Genomic DNA, 18,606 nt, shown 5'->3' on the forward strand with positions numbered 1-18,606 from the left:
CAAAAGATAACAAACCCGAATTCGTTCGCCTTATTTTCTTTCTCTCTTTCCTTTGTTATTTAATGTTATGTTTTACCTTTTAGTTTTGTCATCAATCTATTTCTTTGTTATTAAGTTTTCTTTTTTTCTCTTTTTTTTATCTACCAGTCTCTGCCCATGACGTCATGGCGCATGCGCAAAAGACAACAAACCCGAAGACGACCAACGATTAATTCTTTCAAATTTAATTCTTTCTCCTTTCTCTCTTTCCTTTGTTATCTTTTTGATCTATTAACGTATTTCTTCGTTATTTATTATTTTATCTACCAGTCTCTGCCCATGACGTCACAGTGCATGCGCAAAAGACAACAAACACGACGACGACCAACGATTAACCTAAAATTCCAAATCAATTCTTCCTCCTTTCTTTCTTTTCTTTTTTATTTAATCCCGTCTTTTATCTTTTTAATCTATTATTGTATTTCTTTATTATTTATTATTTTATCTACCAGTCTCTGCTCATGATGTCACGACGCATGCGCAAAAGACAACAAACGCGACGACGACCTAAAATTCAAAATTAATTCTTTCTCCTTTCTCTCTTTTCTTTGTTATTCAATTGTATCTTTTATCTTTTTGTTCTATTAATGTATTTCTACGTTATTCATTTTTTTATCTACCAGTCTCTGCCCATGACGTTGTAGTGGGTTTGGTTCAGTATGGACAAGCCAGTGAAAATGAAACTCACAATAACATTAAAACTGATGTTTAATGGTTAATATGCTCGGAGGGAATGGTCGTAGTCTCATTGGGAGAAGGTCCGGAGTGATCGGGGGCCTCATCAAGCGTCGTGGCTGTGGGCAAAGAGCCACAGGAGGGAGTGAGACGACTTGCTGGCGGCTTGCTGTAGCGAACTGGTCCCGAGGCAGCTTGCTGGAGAGGACTGGTCACGAGGCCTCTTGCTGGAGAGGACTGCTGCTTGGAGTTGAGCCCGGGAGAGAAGTCGGGAGAAATTTGAATTCTGAATTTCTAGGAAAGACCACCCGCTCGCGCGAGATCGGTTTTTGTGGGAGTGGAAGAATGTCTGTAAGAAAATAAAAAGATATTAGTGTATAAAAGAGGGCTATTGCCACCGGGCGAATTAGCGAGCGATTAGGGGTTGCTGATGGTCGTGGCACGGGAGAAATGGACTGGGAGCTTGGACGGCGGCGCCGACGCTGGGATTAAAAACAGATTACAATCACCAAAAGTTCAGAAAACGATAGGAGGCGTAGTAGGAGAGAAATGTGGAAAAACGGAAAAATCTTTAGTGGGAGGTAAACTGAAATGAGGAGATGTAGTATAAGAGAAAGTAAGTGTAGATGTTTGTGCGTTGGTCGTGGTTATGTTCGTGAGAGGTGTGTGTGTGTGTATCTTACGGGAAGTGAGTAGAGTTCACTTCCCGCGTGTAGAGCGCGTTCCTGATTAGCCCCAGATAAGGCATGAGCTCTCCTGCTTTTCCCCAGGTTGGGTTGGAGTTGTTTGTGCATGCTTGCAGGCTGTCAGTTAACGGGCTACATGCAATATTATATAAACGCCGACATTTTTTAAAGGAGGCTGGCGGGAACGTGGGGAGCTTTCCAACTTTCTAATTGGCTGACCAGCGGCGCGTCACCACAACGTCACGACGCATGCGCAAAAGACAACAAACCCGAGGACGACCAACAATTCGTTCAAAATTAATTCTTTCCCTATTTTCTTTTTTATTTAATTTATTTTTTATACTTTTTATCTATTAATGTATTTCTTCGTTATTTATTTTCTTATCTACCAGTCTCTGCTCATGATGTCACAGCGCATGCGCAAAAGACAACAAACCCGAAGACGACCAACGACTTGTAGTGTTTTTTTTTTCTTTTTTCGGGACAACGGCAGGACAATGAAATTCAACAGATAAGTATATCTAACATTTTTTTTTTTTTTTTTTTTTTTGTAATTAGCCACAAGGTGCGACACTAGAAGTGTCACATGAGAAATGTAGGTGAAGCTCGGACTAAGGCCACAGCTTAGTGGAGCTGATTAGTTGTAGATGGACGGGGAGCCTAACGTCAGAGAGAGACGGCAGTTGATGACGACGAGGCTCGATGGGACGGCTAGAAGACTGGACGAGGAGATGTTAATTGTGCGCTGGTCGGTACTGTTCTGGATTCTGGATTCCAAGAAAACACCACCTCGCCTGCGCGGGATCGGGTTTTGTGGGAGGGGAAGAATGTCTGTTAGAAAATGAAAAGATAGTACTGTTCTGAGTGGTATGGCCGCTGGTTGCCCTATTTAACGGTCGCCCGCAGCTCAGCTTAGTTGGCAAGGAAGGTCGCGCGCCTCTCGAGCCCGATTTCCTGGTTCCTGATTGGCTAGCGCATATTCACCATTTGCCAACTATGGGAACTATAAAAGGCTAGCTCCGGAGGTGTCACGTCACTTCAGTGTGAATATTCTTAACTTAACGAAAGAAAGAAAAGCTGCAAACCATGGAAACAACGTCCATAACTGCACAAACGTACACTCTAATGGGAGAAACTGGCGCATCAAATATATACAAAAATAGTGATAAAAGGAAAAAATATACATGGAATTAGTAAGAGAAGAACATAATAAAGAAAAACGAATCATTAAAAGAAGTAAATGCAAGAAAATTATCCACAGATAGGTAAGGAGCATAGAAAAAAATTCGAAAGTGTGAATTACATCAAAAGATATATCAAAAAGGAAGATTTTAAAGCAGGAATAAAAAAGTGGGGCACTAAGAACTGGAAAAATGAAATAAGTGAATAATCCAGTCTTGAAAAATACTAAATAAGAATATCATGTGATGAACATATATACGGTAATACATACTCATTAATAATAATAATAATAATAATAATAATAATAATAATAATAATAATAATAATAATAATAATAATAATAATAATAATAATAATAATAATAATAATAATAATAATAATAATAATAATAATAATAATAATAACAATAATAATAATAATAATAATAATAATAATATTAAAATACAAAGCAAGAACCAACAATCTAGAATTAGAAGTTAGGAAATGTTTCTAAATTGAAAGTACAATGTGTAAAATGTATAATATAGAAGAAGAAAATCTAGGACATTTTATTTTAAGATGTACACGCTAACAGGAGCTGCGCATCGCGACCGTAACATTACAATTTTCTTTCCGGAAAGAAGACAACACAACAAATGAAGCGTCTCTGTTCGCACACTAAGAAAACAACTCGTAGAACATAAAGAAATATTATATAAAATGTGGATGGGAAGAGAAAACATACGATAAGCTCTACAGTAAGATATCAAGAAAACTAGAAGAATCCACAAGCTGTCAGTATAAAGACCATAGCTCCGCATCTATATATATATTCTAGCTGAAACTATATATCCTATCAGCAGAAGGCAATTTTACACTGAGAATGTAAAGAAAACAGCTGTTTGTTTAATTTCCGTGAGGTATTTGACAAAGATATGTAAATTAGGTAAACTGATGGTACAAAATGAGTCCATGTTAGCCAAAGGTCGATTAGCAGTCATAAGTATAGGGATCGATTGCGTTCACAAGTTCTCATAAATTCATACAAAGTTAATGGGGACATTATCAGCTCGCATAGAAACGGTTGATGAACCACAGAACACTTCAAAAAATTCATAACATTAACCAGAATAGTACCCCCAGACTCCATGTAATTACTGTTATGGCTGAACTTTCCATTAATCACTCATAAACTCCCATTCTTTCCCATAAGGCCAAGTAAAGTAAAGTTACCCCCTCCCAGTAATAGTTCTTACAGTGGAAATTATGCTTCAGACCTAGATCCTTTCTTTCCTCATTTTATTTCCCAAGGGACTATAAACAATTCCATAAGGGAAGTACTTAATCCTTTTCCTGATATTTGTCAAGTCCAATCATTCTATTTGTCATGCTCCTTTAAGTTTTGTGTGGTCTTCCAAACAACAAACCAAAATAGACCAAAGGTTGGAGATGGCACAAATATGCAGTTTGAAGCATTACTTGATCAATATTTATATTGTTTGAAATTTTGTTTTTCAAATATTTAAGTTTTATATTTGGTTGATGGAATGTTAAGATTTGAGTCTCACAATAAACCAACCATGGCTATAAACTTACCAACCAAGAGCTGCTACTGTACAGGGCAGATGAGATGTTGGTGTTATTCCAGTATTAAGCAAACTTTATTTTTTCCATACAGAATGGTTAGCTTACATTTTTTTAGGTTAGGATATATGTTGAGAGCTATTGGGCAACATCAATTTCATGTTAAAGAAAGAAGTGACATGTATATAAGATGAAAATAAAAGATAATGAGAGGAACATTTTATTTTGGATATTGACAGTAGAAATAGATTCCTTGAGTCATATTTTTACAAGGCTGATTATAGAAATATATAATTATAAACCATATTAGGTCATATGGAACATGCTTTGATTAATGCAAGAAATAAGCCCTGTAAAAGGCTCAATAACAATTGAGAACACTGAGCGGACAGCATGCTCCACCACTAACTGACTGTTCTTCACCTAGGACTTAGTCTTCCACTCACCATAACGTAGGTGGAACTACATCTAATCATCTCCCATCTTGAGGCACACCCTCAGTTTCTTGGGGGCACACCCTCCCCATGGCTCAGGACATCTCTGTTAATAAGAGTGACATCGCATTGTACAACAAACTGTGTATATGAACTGTTTTGGACCACCTACAAGGTTAAGATCTGAGCAGTTACTAACCCCCCCCCTAAAAAAAAAATCATGGTGAATGTTCATGTATTTTCCCTTGATTGTGCTCAAGTGTGTTATTCATATGATTAAGTGCAAAAGTCAATCTCAAGCTAACCATTCCCATGCAAACTCAAAAGTAGCACTTGAGTGTCACTGATATGTGTTTGTGTGATACTGGAATAATACCAAGATTTCGTGTTCACCCTGTACTGCAGTGGCCTTTGGTCAAGTTTATAGCCATGGTTGGTTTATTGAGAGGCTAAAATCTTTACATCAGTGAAATGATGTGAAACTTATAGATTTGAGAGACAAATGCAATATAAGCATTGATCAAATAATGCATGAAACTGCATATTTGGGCTATGTTCAACCTTTAATCAGTCAATGGGTCTCCCTAATAACCTACCAAAACTACCCTATACACAGTAGTAGCCTTTGGTCAGTATGTTCATAGCCGTGGTCAGTTTATTGATAGGCTAAAGTCTTAACTTCCCATCAGTCAGATGATATGAAACTTACAGATTTGAAATACAATTTTCAGACAATGTAAATATTGATCAAATAACATTTCAAACTGCATATGTGTGCACTAATGTCTGCAAGGCATCAGATAGCAATGATAGTTATGATGTTATTTACCTTGACTCTAGCAAAATATTCAGTAAGGTTCCCCACCAGAGACTACTAGATAAAGTCAAAGTCCATGTGACAGAAAACAGCGGGTCACCATAAATGGTGTAACATCCAAATGAGGGAGTGTCACTGGTGGGGTTCCCCAGGGCTCAGTTTTTGGTTCCATGTGTATATAAACAACTTAGACAATGGGATTAATAGTGATGTTAGTAAGTTTGTTGAGATACTGCAGATCTTAACAAATGGTTTATATAGTGAAATGGCAACTTGACTTCAAAATCTCAAAGTTGCAGTTTGTTAAATGTAGGTTTACACAACCCAGAAAGCAGGTATACCTTAAATAACATCCTTTTAGAGAAAAATGAGTGTGAGAGACTTGAGTTTTAGTGAGTCCAGAAATTAATTACAGGAAACAGTGCATTAGCACCACGAATAGAGCTAACAGAGCACTAGGTTTCATTGCTAAGACCATTATGAATAGTGCAGAGGTAGTTATCAATTATCTGGCATTAGTTAGACTCATCCTTGATTAAGCAATGCAGTTTTGGTCTCCATTCTAAAGAATGGATATTGATTCACTAGAATTGGTAGAGGAGAATAACCAAAATTATACATGGGCTCAGAAAGATGCATAGTGTAGAGTGATCTAATAGAGGTGTTCAAGTGGATCGAGAGGGATGCAGACAAGGTAATCATGTCCAAACAATAGGGCAAGACTCACAGTAATGGACAAGTTTAGATATAGGAAGGAAATAGGCAAGAACTGGTTTACCAATAAAGTTGTCAATGAATGGAATAGACTTAGTAACCTTGATGTAGTGAGCACTGAAACTATCAGTTGTTTTAAGAAAAGGCTAGACAACTTAATGGATGAAGATGACAGGTGGTGATGGACATGGAACTGCCTGGTGTAGGCTTTATGGCCTCTTGCAGTCTCCATTTTTATTTTCTTGTATCTGATCTCTGGTTGGTTATGGTTGCTTCTGGTCTGTTTGGGTCAGTTATTAAGGAGACCTGACAGTTCCATAGGGGAAATCTCTAATCCTTTTCCTGGTACTTGATAGGCCCAATCAATCTGTTTGTCATGCTCCTTTAAGACTTGTGCCTACTCTAGAAGATCCATTCTTGATTTTGTAATGGACTGTGTTGGACTTTTACCTGAATCATCTGTTATGAGTATGTGTGCACCATTTACATTGAAATGGTCTTATGTTACAAGCATGACTGATGCTTACTAATGATTACAATTGCTTATGCTATGAAATGCAAAACTTGTGCTAAAATTGAATATAGTATTGTAAGATCTTTTTCTCTAGGAAAATATTTGTGGTAAATGAGTAATATTCTCTTACTTTTTTTTCTTCTTCTTTCTAGCCACTTGCTGTAGCTATGGCATCCAACAGCTCAAACCAGTTACAGGTTAGATTGAAGCCAGATGCATTCCCAAAGGTGAACTTGTTATTTGAACCAGAGGTGATATTGAAGACAGAGCTGAAGTCTGAGTCGGACCCAGTGCTCAGCCCAAATTCTGTACCCAAGCCAAACCTGAGGTTTACCCCATACTCCAGTTCCATCTTCTTTGCAAATACTGGTAAATTATCATTATCTGTGTACATAATAAATTTCTACCTCAAACTATATATGGATACACCACATATTCATAAATGACCATGATAAATAGGAAAAAGACAAGTCTCAAATATAGTATTAGATTGGTAAGTTTTTACACCATAAGGCTTTTCCTATCCATATCTTGGACTACACTAACAGTACCTGAAGTGTTACTGCTGTCAATGAGGCCACAACCTCACTGAGGGTACATCAATGAGGTCATGGGGTTTCCTTGCTGGAGGCTCTTTTTTCAAGTTTTGATAAAAAAAAAAAAAAAAAAAACATATTATGCTACGTGTCATAGGTCAATTTTTTTCTTATTTGGTTTATAATTATTCATATGTACATTTCAGAAAAATATATATTTTTAATGTATCATGTACAATAGAATACTCATACTATACAAATTTGTATACATCAAAATAACCAATGACTAATGAAATATTCAATTCTGCAGTCTGTATGGATTTTTTTGACAAAGAAACTATAACACTATATGTTACCCCATCTCTTTATATACAGTACTTATATTTGCTGAAAATATAATAAGTTTTCTTAAATCAGAATTCATTATGACATACCTCAAAATATTTGCCTGATTATGTTACTTATTTCATACTTTTGAATAGATATGTAAGTAGATAATATATATATGTGTGTGTGTGTGTATATATATATATATGTATATATATATATATATATGTATATATATATATATATATATATATATATATATATATATATATATATATATATATGTATATAACACTATATGTTACCCCATCTCTTCATATACAGTACTTATATTTGCTGAAAATATGTTAAGTTTTCTTAAGTCAGAATTGATTATGATATACCTCAAAATATTTGCCAGATTATGTTACTTATTTAATACTTTTAAATATATATGTTTATACATTATGTATATATATATATATATACAGTATATATATATATATATATATATATATATATATATATATATATATATATATATATATATATATATATATGTTTACACACTGAATGGTTCCCAGTGATCAGTTAATATCTTTTTCACCACATATCACTTTTAATTCCATACCATCGCAAACGAGACTGAGAATCGCTTGAAGGAAGCATCTGTTGGAAATTGAAATATGGACAAGCCGAGGATTCGAACCCAGCTAACCTGTAACAAAGTTACATTGACGTAAACCAATACGCTGTCAAGAGGTGATAGCGTATTGGTTTACGTCAATGTAACTTTGTTACGAGTTAGCTGGGTTCGAATCCTCGGCTCATCCATGTTTCAATTTCCAATGGATGCCTCCTTCAAGCGACTCTCAGTCTCGTTTGCGATGGTATGGAATTAAAAGTGATACGTGGTTGAAAAAAATATATATATATATATATATATATATATATATATATTTATTTACATACATCAAAATCTATTAATACAATGCATATTATTTTAATGGAGAGTTGATTTCCAGTAGAACTGAAATCATGAAGCATGAATAGAATTTATCATTTTATTATTCTACGAATGATTTTTATATATGGAACCTGTTTGGATATATTAAAAAATAACTTTTCAACCATGAGGAGGAATATGCTGTCAATTGTTATGCTTCAAAGAGCTTTTTACAATACAATTGAGGGTGTTCCACATAGGTAAACAGTAGAGCAGACAGTTGTGGTCCAGTAAAAATTATTGCAATTTATTAATTGTTTTTGTATACATTTAATTTATCTTGGAAAGAGAGAGAGACTTTATCATAAAGCATATTGATCTGTGCTCATATTTCTGTCACTACATAAGATTGTTCATTTCGAAGAGTGCACCAGACACCAGGAGTTGTCATGGGAACATTATTGTATGACAGCTGGATGATTGAGTCTGTTGACACTTTTGTAAACTGTTGATATTTTGAATATACCATATATATATTTTTCACCCCTCTATAAAGGCACTCAAATTTGTTTTAGACTTTCACTTCATCAAATTCATATATGTTATCTAATTGCAATTATAGTTCATATTACAGTGCTGCAAGAACACCATGACCCATTACAGGTGTTCAGTCTTGAGCCTTGCTCAGGATGTTTTGCTGGGTGTGATGGAAAGCCTTCTTGCTTCCACTGTCCAATTTGCCCTGTTTCCAAGTTCAAGCCCACTTGGAGAAAGAGGGTAGAATCGCACCTGTCTGGCCATTTTACAAGAAATAAGGGAACTGTTCGTCTGAGAGGTATCAATGTTGTTTTAATTATTTGTTCTTCTTGAAGAGTAGTATTTTGAGACAGAGTTTGTTAAATGTTTCCCAAAAAGTAAACATTCACTGTTGTTTACCAATGTAACTGACAAATTCCAGGTGTTTTTTGCATTATACATTTAGTTTGAATGTTGTTTGCATAGCTGTCTGTGTCTTGTCTCTATGAAGTTACTTCATACTGATTGCAAATTTGCATATAGCAAGACAAGTACTATTTTTCTATTGCATATATTTTTCAGTTTTATAGTGTATGTTATTTGCAACATTATAAAATATGTAATTGAATAACATGTTTATGATAGTAAGGATGTTTTTTGGGCCTTTATGGATTTGGAAAAGGCTTATGACAGGGCAGGAAGGCACTGGGAAGTATTGCATAATGATACAGGAGGAAAGCTGTTAAGAGCAGTCAAATTTTTTTACGAGAGTAGTAGAGCCTATGTTAGAATGAGAAATGGAGAGAGTGAGTGGGTGTAGGTAAAGATGGGACTTTGCCAGGGATGTGATATGTTGCCATGACTGTTCAATTTATACATGGGTGGGTTGGTGCAAGAGGTAAATGCAAGGATATTGGAGATGGTTAAAGGAAGTGGAGAAAAATTGGAGATAACCCAGTTGTTGTTTCCTGATGACACTGTGCTTGTAGTAGGATCTGAGGAGGGATTAAGGAAGTTAGTGACAGAATTTGGGAAGATGTGGAAAAGAAGGAAGTTGAAGATAAATGTGGGTAAAAATAAGGTGATGAAATGTATAAGGGGAGAATGTGGCAGCAACTTGGAAGTGAGTATTAAGGGAGAGTAGAGGAAGTTGATAGTTTTAGATACTTGGGTGTGAATATGGCAGGAAAGGGAGGAGTGTAGGTGGAGGTAGAATGTAGATTGAAAGAAGCAAGTAAATGCCTTGGGAGATTAAAAAATGTAATGAGAAATAGACATTTGGGAATGGATGCTAAGAGGAGATTGTATGAAGGAGTGATTGTGCTGACAACACTGTTTGAGGCAGAAACATGGAATATAAGAGAGGAAGAGTTAAAATGTGTTTGAGATAAGGTGCCTGAGAAGTGTGATAAAAGTTACTAGGCTGGATAGAGTGAAAAATGAGTAGGTGAGGAGGATAATGGGGGTGGAAAGGGAGTTGGGAGATAGGGTTGATGAAAGAGTATTGTGATGGTTTGGACACATGGAAAGAATGAGTGAAGAAAGATTAGTAAAAGAGGTGTGGAAAGCAGAGGTGGAAGGAGTGAATATGAGGATGCAACCAAGGATGAGATGGATGGATGGGGTAAAAGGGGCATTGGAAAAGAAGGGAATGTCTCTTGAGGAAGGAAGGGGGAAAACAGAAGATAGGGGTGAATGGAGAATGGTTGTGAATGGATGATGCTGTGATACATGGAAGGGAGTGGGTAGGGGATGGGGGGGGGTGACAGAGTATGTGTGAATGTTTTGATGCAGCCTGGAGAGATATTTCCCAGTCTTCTCTTTTTCTGTGTGAGGGGGCAAAGAGGGGGGTCACTGATTAAATGAAGCAGCCTTGCACTGGATGTGCTGTGTCTTGCTGCATTGCTTCTGACCCAGGGCAGTGGGCAAGATGCAAGGATGACCTATCATTCAGGAGGAGCCAATATAAGAGGGAGGAGGGTAAATGGGAGTGGAATATGTGGGAATGGAATGGGTGGGAGTGGATTTTATGCCTTTGTTTTTTTTGGCCATCTTCCTTGTAAGGCAGTAAATAGTCATTGCTATATGTATGATAGTAATCCCAGAATTTTATATAGGATATATATTTGTAATTCCTTTTTAACATACCACATAAGGCCAATGACACTTTGAATCATGAATTGAACAAATATTTTCCAGGTTACAAGATTACTGGCTGTCCCCAGCTGTGTTCTGGATATAAAGAAACTGACCGAATAAGGTGTCATTTTCACTGTGCCTTTTGCCCACGGACATTTACAAAGAAGACTGTTTTTATTCAACATCTTGCTCTATGCTCAGTTGAGAGTCCAAATGGCCCACTGAATCCCAACCTCCTGGACATTGAGGACCCCCACTCTTTATCCAGTTCAGAAGCACAATCCACATCTAGCTGTTGCTCACCAAGTTCATCCACACAAACATTGTCAACACAAGTAGATCACCACCAGTCCAAGCCCCAGTCTGATCAGGGAGAACACATCCGACTCAAGCATATGCAAGAAAAGATACATACTCAAGTGGTAACTGAAGACAGGCACCTGTTTTCCTGCTGTGTTGATGCAAGTCGAGGCATATATGCAATTGCCAGGACTCCTACTGGTCCACAATATCTGGTCCACGTTATTAAGAAAACCACTGGACCACAACAACAGGTATGATTCAGCCTTACATATTTTGAGTAAAGTCTTTCTAGATAAGTCATGTAGATAAGTACTACATGTACATAACTGATATATTTTAATGCATACTATTTTTATAATATTGCAGGTGCATTGTGATGTTAGGGAATGTATGGAGCTGTCACTGATTCAGTGGCGCAGTGGGAATACTAGTTATCTCTGTGAGCATCTGCAATCAGTGCCATTTGCAGTACCTGGGGTGAAATGCGAGCTCAATCTGGACAGCCTACAAAGAATGGTTTCTGCTGGATTTCTGTGTGCTGGACGCCTTCATGAGTTCATAACTCAACTGGAAAATGCAAAGAGTGAAGTGATACAATTATTAGTCAAGGTAAATGTTTCTGCATTTTTGCCAAAGGCTGAAATATCGCTGAATGTTCTTTCAGATTTTTTTTTCATCATAATAATGTGTAATTTATATAATGTTTTGTTTTGTTACTTTAATTTGCAGATACCACACAATGCTCACACCAGTAAAAGGTATCAATTCTATAGCATCTTCACCAACTGCACTAGTTGGTGGTGCAAATCTGAGCGCACCATTGTCACCCTTGACACCAAAACCTCCTCCATGGCATGTTGCTGTCAACAGAAGGAATGTGATCATCGTGCTATTGTCAAGTGGTGGCTCTTCCAAGATGGACATGAAGCAGCAGTAAAAAATCTGGAAGACTTTGATGGAGATGACAAGAGAGATGAAGGGAACTCTTCAAGTTACCTACCAACAGGACAGCAATTAGATAATATGGTTAACTACATTCAAACAGAGAAGATGATCCCACTGGATGCCTGTAGTAATGAATTTGATGTGAAAGATGTACCTATACACCTCATACCACCAGAGGATACATGTTATTTCTGTTCTAGTCCCCTCTCTGATGCCAAGATTGTTTGTCGTCATGCAAAAATTGTGCACAGTAGCTGCAAACCATTAACAGGTAACATCTTTATTATTTCAGCAGTAAAAACACTATGGGATATAGTATCCCATTAGCGGAATGACCTTAAACCATTTTATTTAATATAGGAAAGTGGATATAGTCTCGTAATATCACTAATGTTTATATTTTCTTTATTTTAGGATTTGAGACCTATTACAAGAAATGTTTAAATTGTCACACACCTTACCGATACCAGGAGAACTGTCATGGAATATTTAATTATGATGACTGCTTGTTAGTCAGCCATGCTTTCTTGATGGAAATTCGTGCAGCACTGGTGGTGAGTGTTTTCCTTCTAACATTATTCTGTTTATTGAACAGAATACCAACAGCACCATGAACCTTGATATCTTAAAAAGTAGAATATTAATTTTATAAAATCTCAGCTGCAGCTGGATTGAATATTTGAGTTTGCTCAAAACAGAACTTTTTTCTTTTCTTTTTGCAGCATCATACAGCTATCAGCCGGACAGTTAAGGCCTTGTGCTACCGTCTTGACGTCGACCTCAACCTGCAAGATGTTGAGAATGCATATTTGGCATTTGAAGCACTACAGGATCATGACTATGGTTTCTATTGTGTATTGTGTGGGCACCATCCTAAAGTTCTTATACATGGCATAACCAGAAAGGTTGTCTTTGATTATGAAGGTAAACAGAATATTTTTATTGTAGCTTATAACCCTGCTGTTAGATGCCTTACTGTAATAAAGTTGTGATAAAATAATTCTTCCTTTAGCATAATCTATTTACTGTTTTCACAATAAGGGATAGCTAATTACCATAGTTGTTAAAATGAATTCTTTGCTATTATTTCATGTAGTAAGCTCTATGAAGCCACCAGAAGATCTAGAACCAGAGATGGATGTTGAAGATTTTTGGGGTGCTGTTTCAAAAGAGATGATTGCTAGGGGCATTGTGAGAGGTAACGACTTACCATATAAATACTTACAAAATGGATCCTATTTTAACAAGTTAACTAGTGTATCTTACAAATCAGATGTAAATATTAACAAGTAACACTCACTTAAGTTTATCTGACACTGTTACATATTAAATAAAGTCAAACAGTGCATTTAATTCTTGTCTCTCTTTTTCAGATCAACCGAATCCTTTCAAGGTGAAACCTGGGTATAAGAACTGGGCTCCATTTATGGGCAAACATACTCGTGCTGGCCAGAAAATGTACAACACGGAGTATATGAAGGTAAGCGAGGTAGATGATGATGACAACAGTCCAGTTCCAGAAGAACTAATTGGCAGATTCCTTCACGAAGAGAAGCTTGAGACCATCAAGAGATTTTGCCAAATAGTTGGAGTCAGTACCAAGGGCTCAAGGATTGACTTGCTGTGTCAGCTGCGTACCCACTCTATGACAAAGGCAACTTTTCAACATGCGTATGTTGCTTTACATAACCATTCAGGTGAGCTGGGTTAATATCTTTCTTCATTTTCTGATCACAAAAATTATAAAGCTATTAGTATTTCAATTAAGACAAAGGCCACACCATATTTTAGATTTCTTTTTTACCTATTATTCAAAACTTTTATGTCTTTGTATTTATCACTTATTTCTGTGTCTTTATAGGAGGATGGGTCTCATCAACCTGTCCCCACAATGTGACCTATGCTGTTAAATTTCTCCTTCATGCTGAATCTCCGAGAGATTATTGTGACATCCTTCGCTCCATGAAACATGTCCCAACAGTCAACATAGCACACATAGCCGACTCCATCTCCAAGATGGCAGATAAAGCCATTCAGCAGGACTTTTTTCACCCTAATTCTGGACGACTTTCAGAGGCAACACAGGAATATGTAGAAGCTGCACAGAGTAAGCGATTGGAAGTGTCCATGCCCTTCCTGGCTGATGACCGTCCAGTTGTCTGTGGGCCAGACGACCACCCTGTTACAGGCACTAATGAAAGATATATGTTGTTTGACTGGTTCCACGAGACTAACACAAAAGAGCCAGTGGTAAGTGTTTAAAATATTTTGCTTTTTATAAGAAAAAATTAGAAAGTATGACAATTTTAAATACCAGTGTTGATCTAAATGGACTTGTCATACTTTATTATTTATTTGCAGGTGTTTGATTAAATCAATTTTAATAGCTGTTACAAATGTTTCTTCTTATTATATTGCTTTGCTTTCTCATCACCTCATGTGACATTACTCACACTCATTGACATATATTTCAGGAATCTCTTTGATGTGAGGTAAATGCAAGGGTAGAGGATTGGAGATGTTTAAAAAAAAAAAGGGAAAAAATAGGAGGTAACCCAGTTGTTATTTGCTGATGACACTGCACTTGTAGCAGGATCAGAGGAGGAACTAAGGAAGTTCATGACAGAATTTGGGAAGGTGTGCAAAAGGAGGAAGTTGAAGATAAATGTGGGTAAAAGTAAGGTGATGAGGTGTACAAGGGGAAAGGATGGCAGCAAATTAGAAGTGAGTATTAATGAAGAGAGGCTGGTGGAAGTGGATAGCTTTAGATACTTGGGGGCACATGTGGTGGGAAAGGGAGGAATGGAGGGAAGGTAGAATGTAGATTGAGAGTAGAAAGTAAATATCTTGGTGGATTAAAAAGTGTGATGAGAAATAGACTTTTGGGGATGGATGCTAGGAGGAGATTGTATGAATCGGTGGTTGTACAGACAGCACTGTACAGGGCAAAGCATGTAACATAGATAGTTTAAATGTTTTTGAGATTAAAAGTCTGAGAAGTATGGTAGGGGTTACTAGACTTGATAGAATTTGAAATGAGGGGGCGAGGAGGAGAGTGGAGATGGAAAAGAAGTTAGGAAATAGGATTGATGAAAGAGTATTGGGATGGCTTGAACACAGGTAAAAGAATGAGTGAAGAAAGATTAGTAAAAGAAGTGTGGAAAGCAAAGGTGGATGGGGTAAAAGGGACATTGAGAAAGGGGAATGTCTGTTGAGGAAGGAAGAGAGAAGACAGAAGATAAGTATGAGTGGAGAATGGTGTGTATGGATGACGCTGTGATGCATGGGAGTAGGTGGAGGATAGAGGGGTTAGGGAGTGGCCATGTGTGAATGATATTTTGACATAGTCTGAAGGGATTTCTCCCCATCTTCTCTTTTTCTGCATGAGGGGGAAAAGGTGGGGGTCATCAATTAAATAAAACAGCCAGCCTTGGTGTGGATGAGCTGTCTCTTATTGCATTGCCTCTGACCTAGGGCAATGGGCAATATGCAGAATGGACCTGTCATCCAGGGGCCAAGAAAATAGGGAAGGAGGGAGGGGTGGTGAATGGGAGTGGAGTGGGTGGGGATGAAATGAGTGGGAGTAAATTTATGCCTTTTGACTTTGACTACTTCCCTTGTAAGGGGGAAAAAGCCCTTGGTATATGTATATATATATATTGTTTTGCTTTCTTTTGACATCATGTTACACTGGTGGCACTCATTGACATATATTTCAGGAATCTCTTCGACGATCCAGCCTGGTGAAGGAGCTGAAAGGTCTAGTAAACACTCAAGCAGCTGAGCAGTTCCATCGGGACAAAGCAAAAGATGTTTACTTCCAAAATCGGATGAGCCCTTCCAACCACATCTTCACCTTTCGTCTGATCACACATTTGAAGAATGGGATGATGAACAATGCGGTGGAGAAGAGAACATTGCATCACATCCCCGATCTCACAACCAATCCTCTGGGTCAACTAATCAGTGCAGATGGTGTGGAGGCACAATGTCATGCATCTGGTTCACGATCTATCACAGTCAAGCCTCCCAAACCAAAACGAGTCAAACCAGCTAACTGTCAACACTCAACAGTTCCTTCATCTGGCCCGCCTAACAGTCCCAACATCCAGTCATCAGCTGAGATTCATGATCAGGTGAGTTCTAAAACTGTCTTTCCACATACAGCTTAGACATTTGAAACCAAAGAAATTCCCATGTTTCCTATGTTCTGTGTTCTTCAAGTAGATTATTTATATATGTTTTAGCGATTCCTCATGTAAAAAAACAATACTTGTTCATTTCTTTTCATATTTAACAGTTTCATTTATTTAAAACACTAATACATGTTCATTTCTTTTCTATTTTAACAGGTTCGTCAGTCTTCACCAAATGATGCTGAGACATCCCCTTCTTCCCATCCCAGAGTTGCCATTCCAGGAGATACCAACAACCTGAATAGACCACCTTCTTTGTCAGAGACTGCTAATTGGGTAAATTGGCATTATATAATTGTAATTTCACTCAAATTCATACTTATGCTGTAAACTTAGATATACTATATATATATATATATATATATATATATATATATATATATATGTATATATATATGATGGAAATGTATAAAACTCCAGACTAAGAAGTAGGTAATTTATTACTGACATTTTGAGTCCTGTCCGGGACGCGTCCTCAGGGGATACAATGGGATACAGAGATCACATGGTCTTAATATACTAGTAGCTACGCCCGCCGGGGTGGGGGGGGAATGCGGTAACCTGCCAGAGGGGGGGGGGGGAGAGAAGGTAGGTGCTGTGACCTGGGTCATGCAAGAGTGTGTGGTGGCAGAGGGACGGGGGGGGGGAGAGTAGATGGGGAAAGGCACTTTTACCCCCCGTCATAGTCCGTGGTACCTCTCAACCTGTTCCTTGCTCCTGTGTATGTAGGGTTGAGTGTTATGGACCTGTTAATGTTGTCTTCATTAGTGGCCCACGCTTCTAAGAACAGTCTGCTTCCTTTCCTTTTGTCACTGTATAGAACCTTAGCACCCTGGAAAGCAGACTGGTAAATAATCTTAAAATAAAAGTGTCAGTTATGAGCTTTCATTTCTCCTTCCTGCTGATTGGCTGCAGATGACGTGACGTCACAAGAATCTTCATGCAGGCTAAACAGCTCTCTCAGTTGCAAGCGGGTTTTCAAAGTGATTGTTTGAATTCAAATTTTTGGTGTGTTATATGTAATTATTACTGTATTAATGAGTAAGACTGTCTTATGAATGTGTTTGGGAAGCATATTTTAGCATATATATCATACATAGGCATTTTAAAACTGCATCAATAATTCGCGGATTTTCAGGATTTGCATGAGGGGAAGGAACATAACCCCCGTGAATAGCGGGGGGATACTGTATACATAAGGTTTTTTCTTTTTCCTTTTTTTTTTCTCTCATAAATGTATGTTTTAATTTTCAGATTACTCCTCTGAATCTGGGAATGGATATCCTGTACAGGTAAACGTCGACTTACGATGGCCGCGACTTACGATTGTTCGACTTTACGATGACGACGACGACGACGACGATATGATAATTTAACCCCTTCCATACGGTGCCGCACACGTAGGCGTCAAGAGGAGCAAGTGGATTCGCGACGCTGCCATATCGGCGTCTTGATTATATTTATTGTAGTCGCCCCTGTGTTTTTACATTCTCTCAAATGTGCCCTGAATCCCATTCTCTGTGGTTTTCAAAATTCGCGGGTGAAAGAGAGAACGATCGATATAAGCGGTGACTATATTTTATGATGCGAGTATTATTACGTCACGTCGTACGGCTGGCATTGGCTGCTGCCCGCGAGATTTAAGTTCCGTACTGAAAATACATATTATAGTGTTTGAATATGGTAAAAAGGATAAAAATAATTAAATAAACTACTGTACATGTTTAATAGGCTATATTCAGTATCTCTGGTGGTTAATATACAGGTAGGCTAGGTACAGTGACCACGGAACAGAGTGATACACGAATTGGGGATCGACTTACGATGAAATCGTCTTACGATGGCTCTATCGAAACCTAATGCCATCGTAAGTCGACGTTTACCTGTATATGTACAAAATTATTGGAGATGGAAATTGTTTCTTTCGTTCCATTGGTTTTGGCATGCCAGGGTACCAACAAGATGACCACACCAAACTTAGAAGAATGGCCTGGGAATGGTGTCAGAGGAACGTAGTCAGATTGGACATTACCAGACGTGAAATGAAAGACATTGAATTCGTGGGGCATCTGGTAGGGGATCATGCAGCAATAGC

The 18,606-nt window shown here is 37.6% G+C and overlaps 1 protein-coding gene across 1 annotated transcript; it reads left to right on the forward strand.

Annotated features, from left to right (window-relative positions):
• The first annotated feature begins 3,201 nt into the window (after positions 1 to 3,201).
• LOC143030327 (uncharacterized) lies at positions 3,202 to 17,807 on the forward strand. The gene is made up of 14 exons (XM_076193480.1): positions 3,202 to 3,481; positions 6,777 to 6,993; positions 9,035 to 9,247; positions 11,128 to 11,621; positions 11,737 to 11,979; positions 12,100 to 12,586; positions 12,730 to 12,869; positions 13,038 to 13,239; positions 13,412 to 13,513; positions 13,689 to 14,012; positions 14,177 to 14,565; positions 16,035 to 16,451; positions 16,668 to 16,787; positions 17,766 to 17,807. Exons 2-14 carry the CDS (start codon positions 6,792 to 6,794, stop codon positions 17,805 to 17,807), a joined length of 3,375 nt encoding a protein of 1,124 aa, XP_076049595.1. The 5' UTR covers positions 3,202 to 3,481; positions 6,777 to 6,791.
• Positions 17,808 to 18,606: the final 799 nt, after the last annotated feature.

The sequence above is a fragment of the Oratosquilla oratoria genome, chromosome 12 (assembly GCF_046742065.1).
Source record: "Oratosquilla oratoria isolate Oo_2021 chromosome 12, ASM4674206v1, whole genome shotgun sequence".
Taxonomy (NCBI): Eukaryota; Metazoa; Arthropoda; class Malacostraca; order Stomatopoda; family Squillidae; genus Oratosquilla; species Oratosquilla oratoria.

Bases quoted from the DNA above. Each gene is read 5' to 3' on its own strand.
- LOC143030327 (XM_076193480.1), top strand. From the start codon at position 6,792: ATGGCATCCAACAGCTCAAACCAGTTACAGGTTAGATTGAAGCCAGAT. The intron at 12,870-13,037 runs GTGAGTGTTTTC...TTCTTTTTGCAG, and splicing joins AAATTCGTGCAGCACTGGTG to CATCATACAGCTATCAGCCG. The intron at 16,452-16,667 runs GTGAGTTCTAAA...CTATTTTAACAG, and splicing joins CAGCTGAGATTCATGATCAG to GTTCGTCAGTCTTCACCAAA.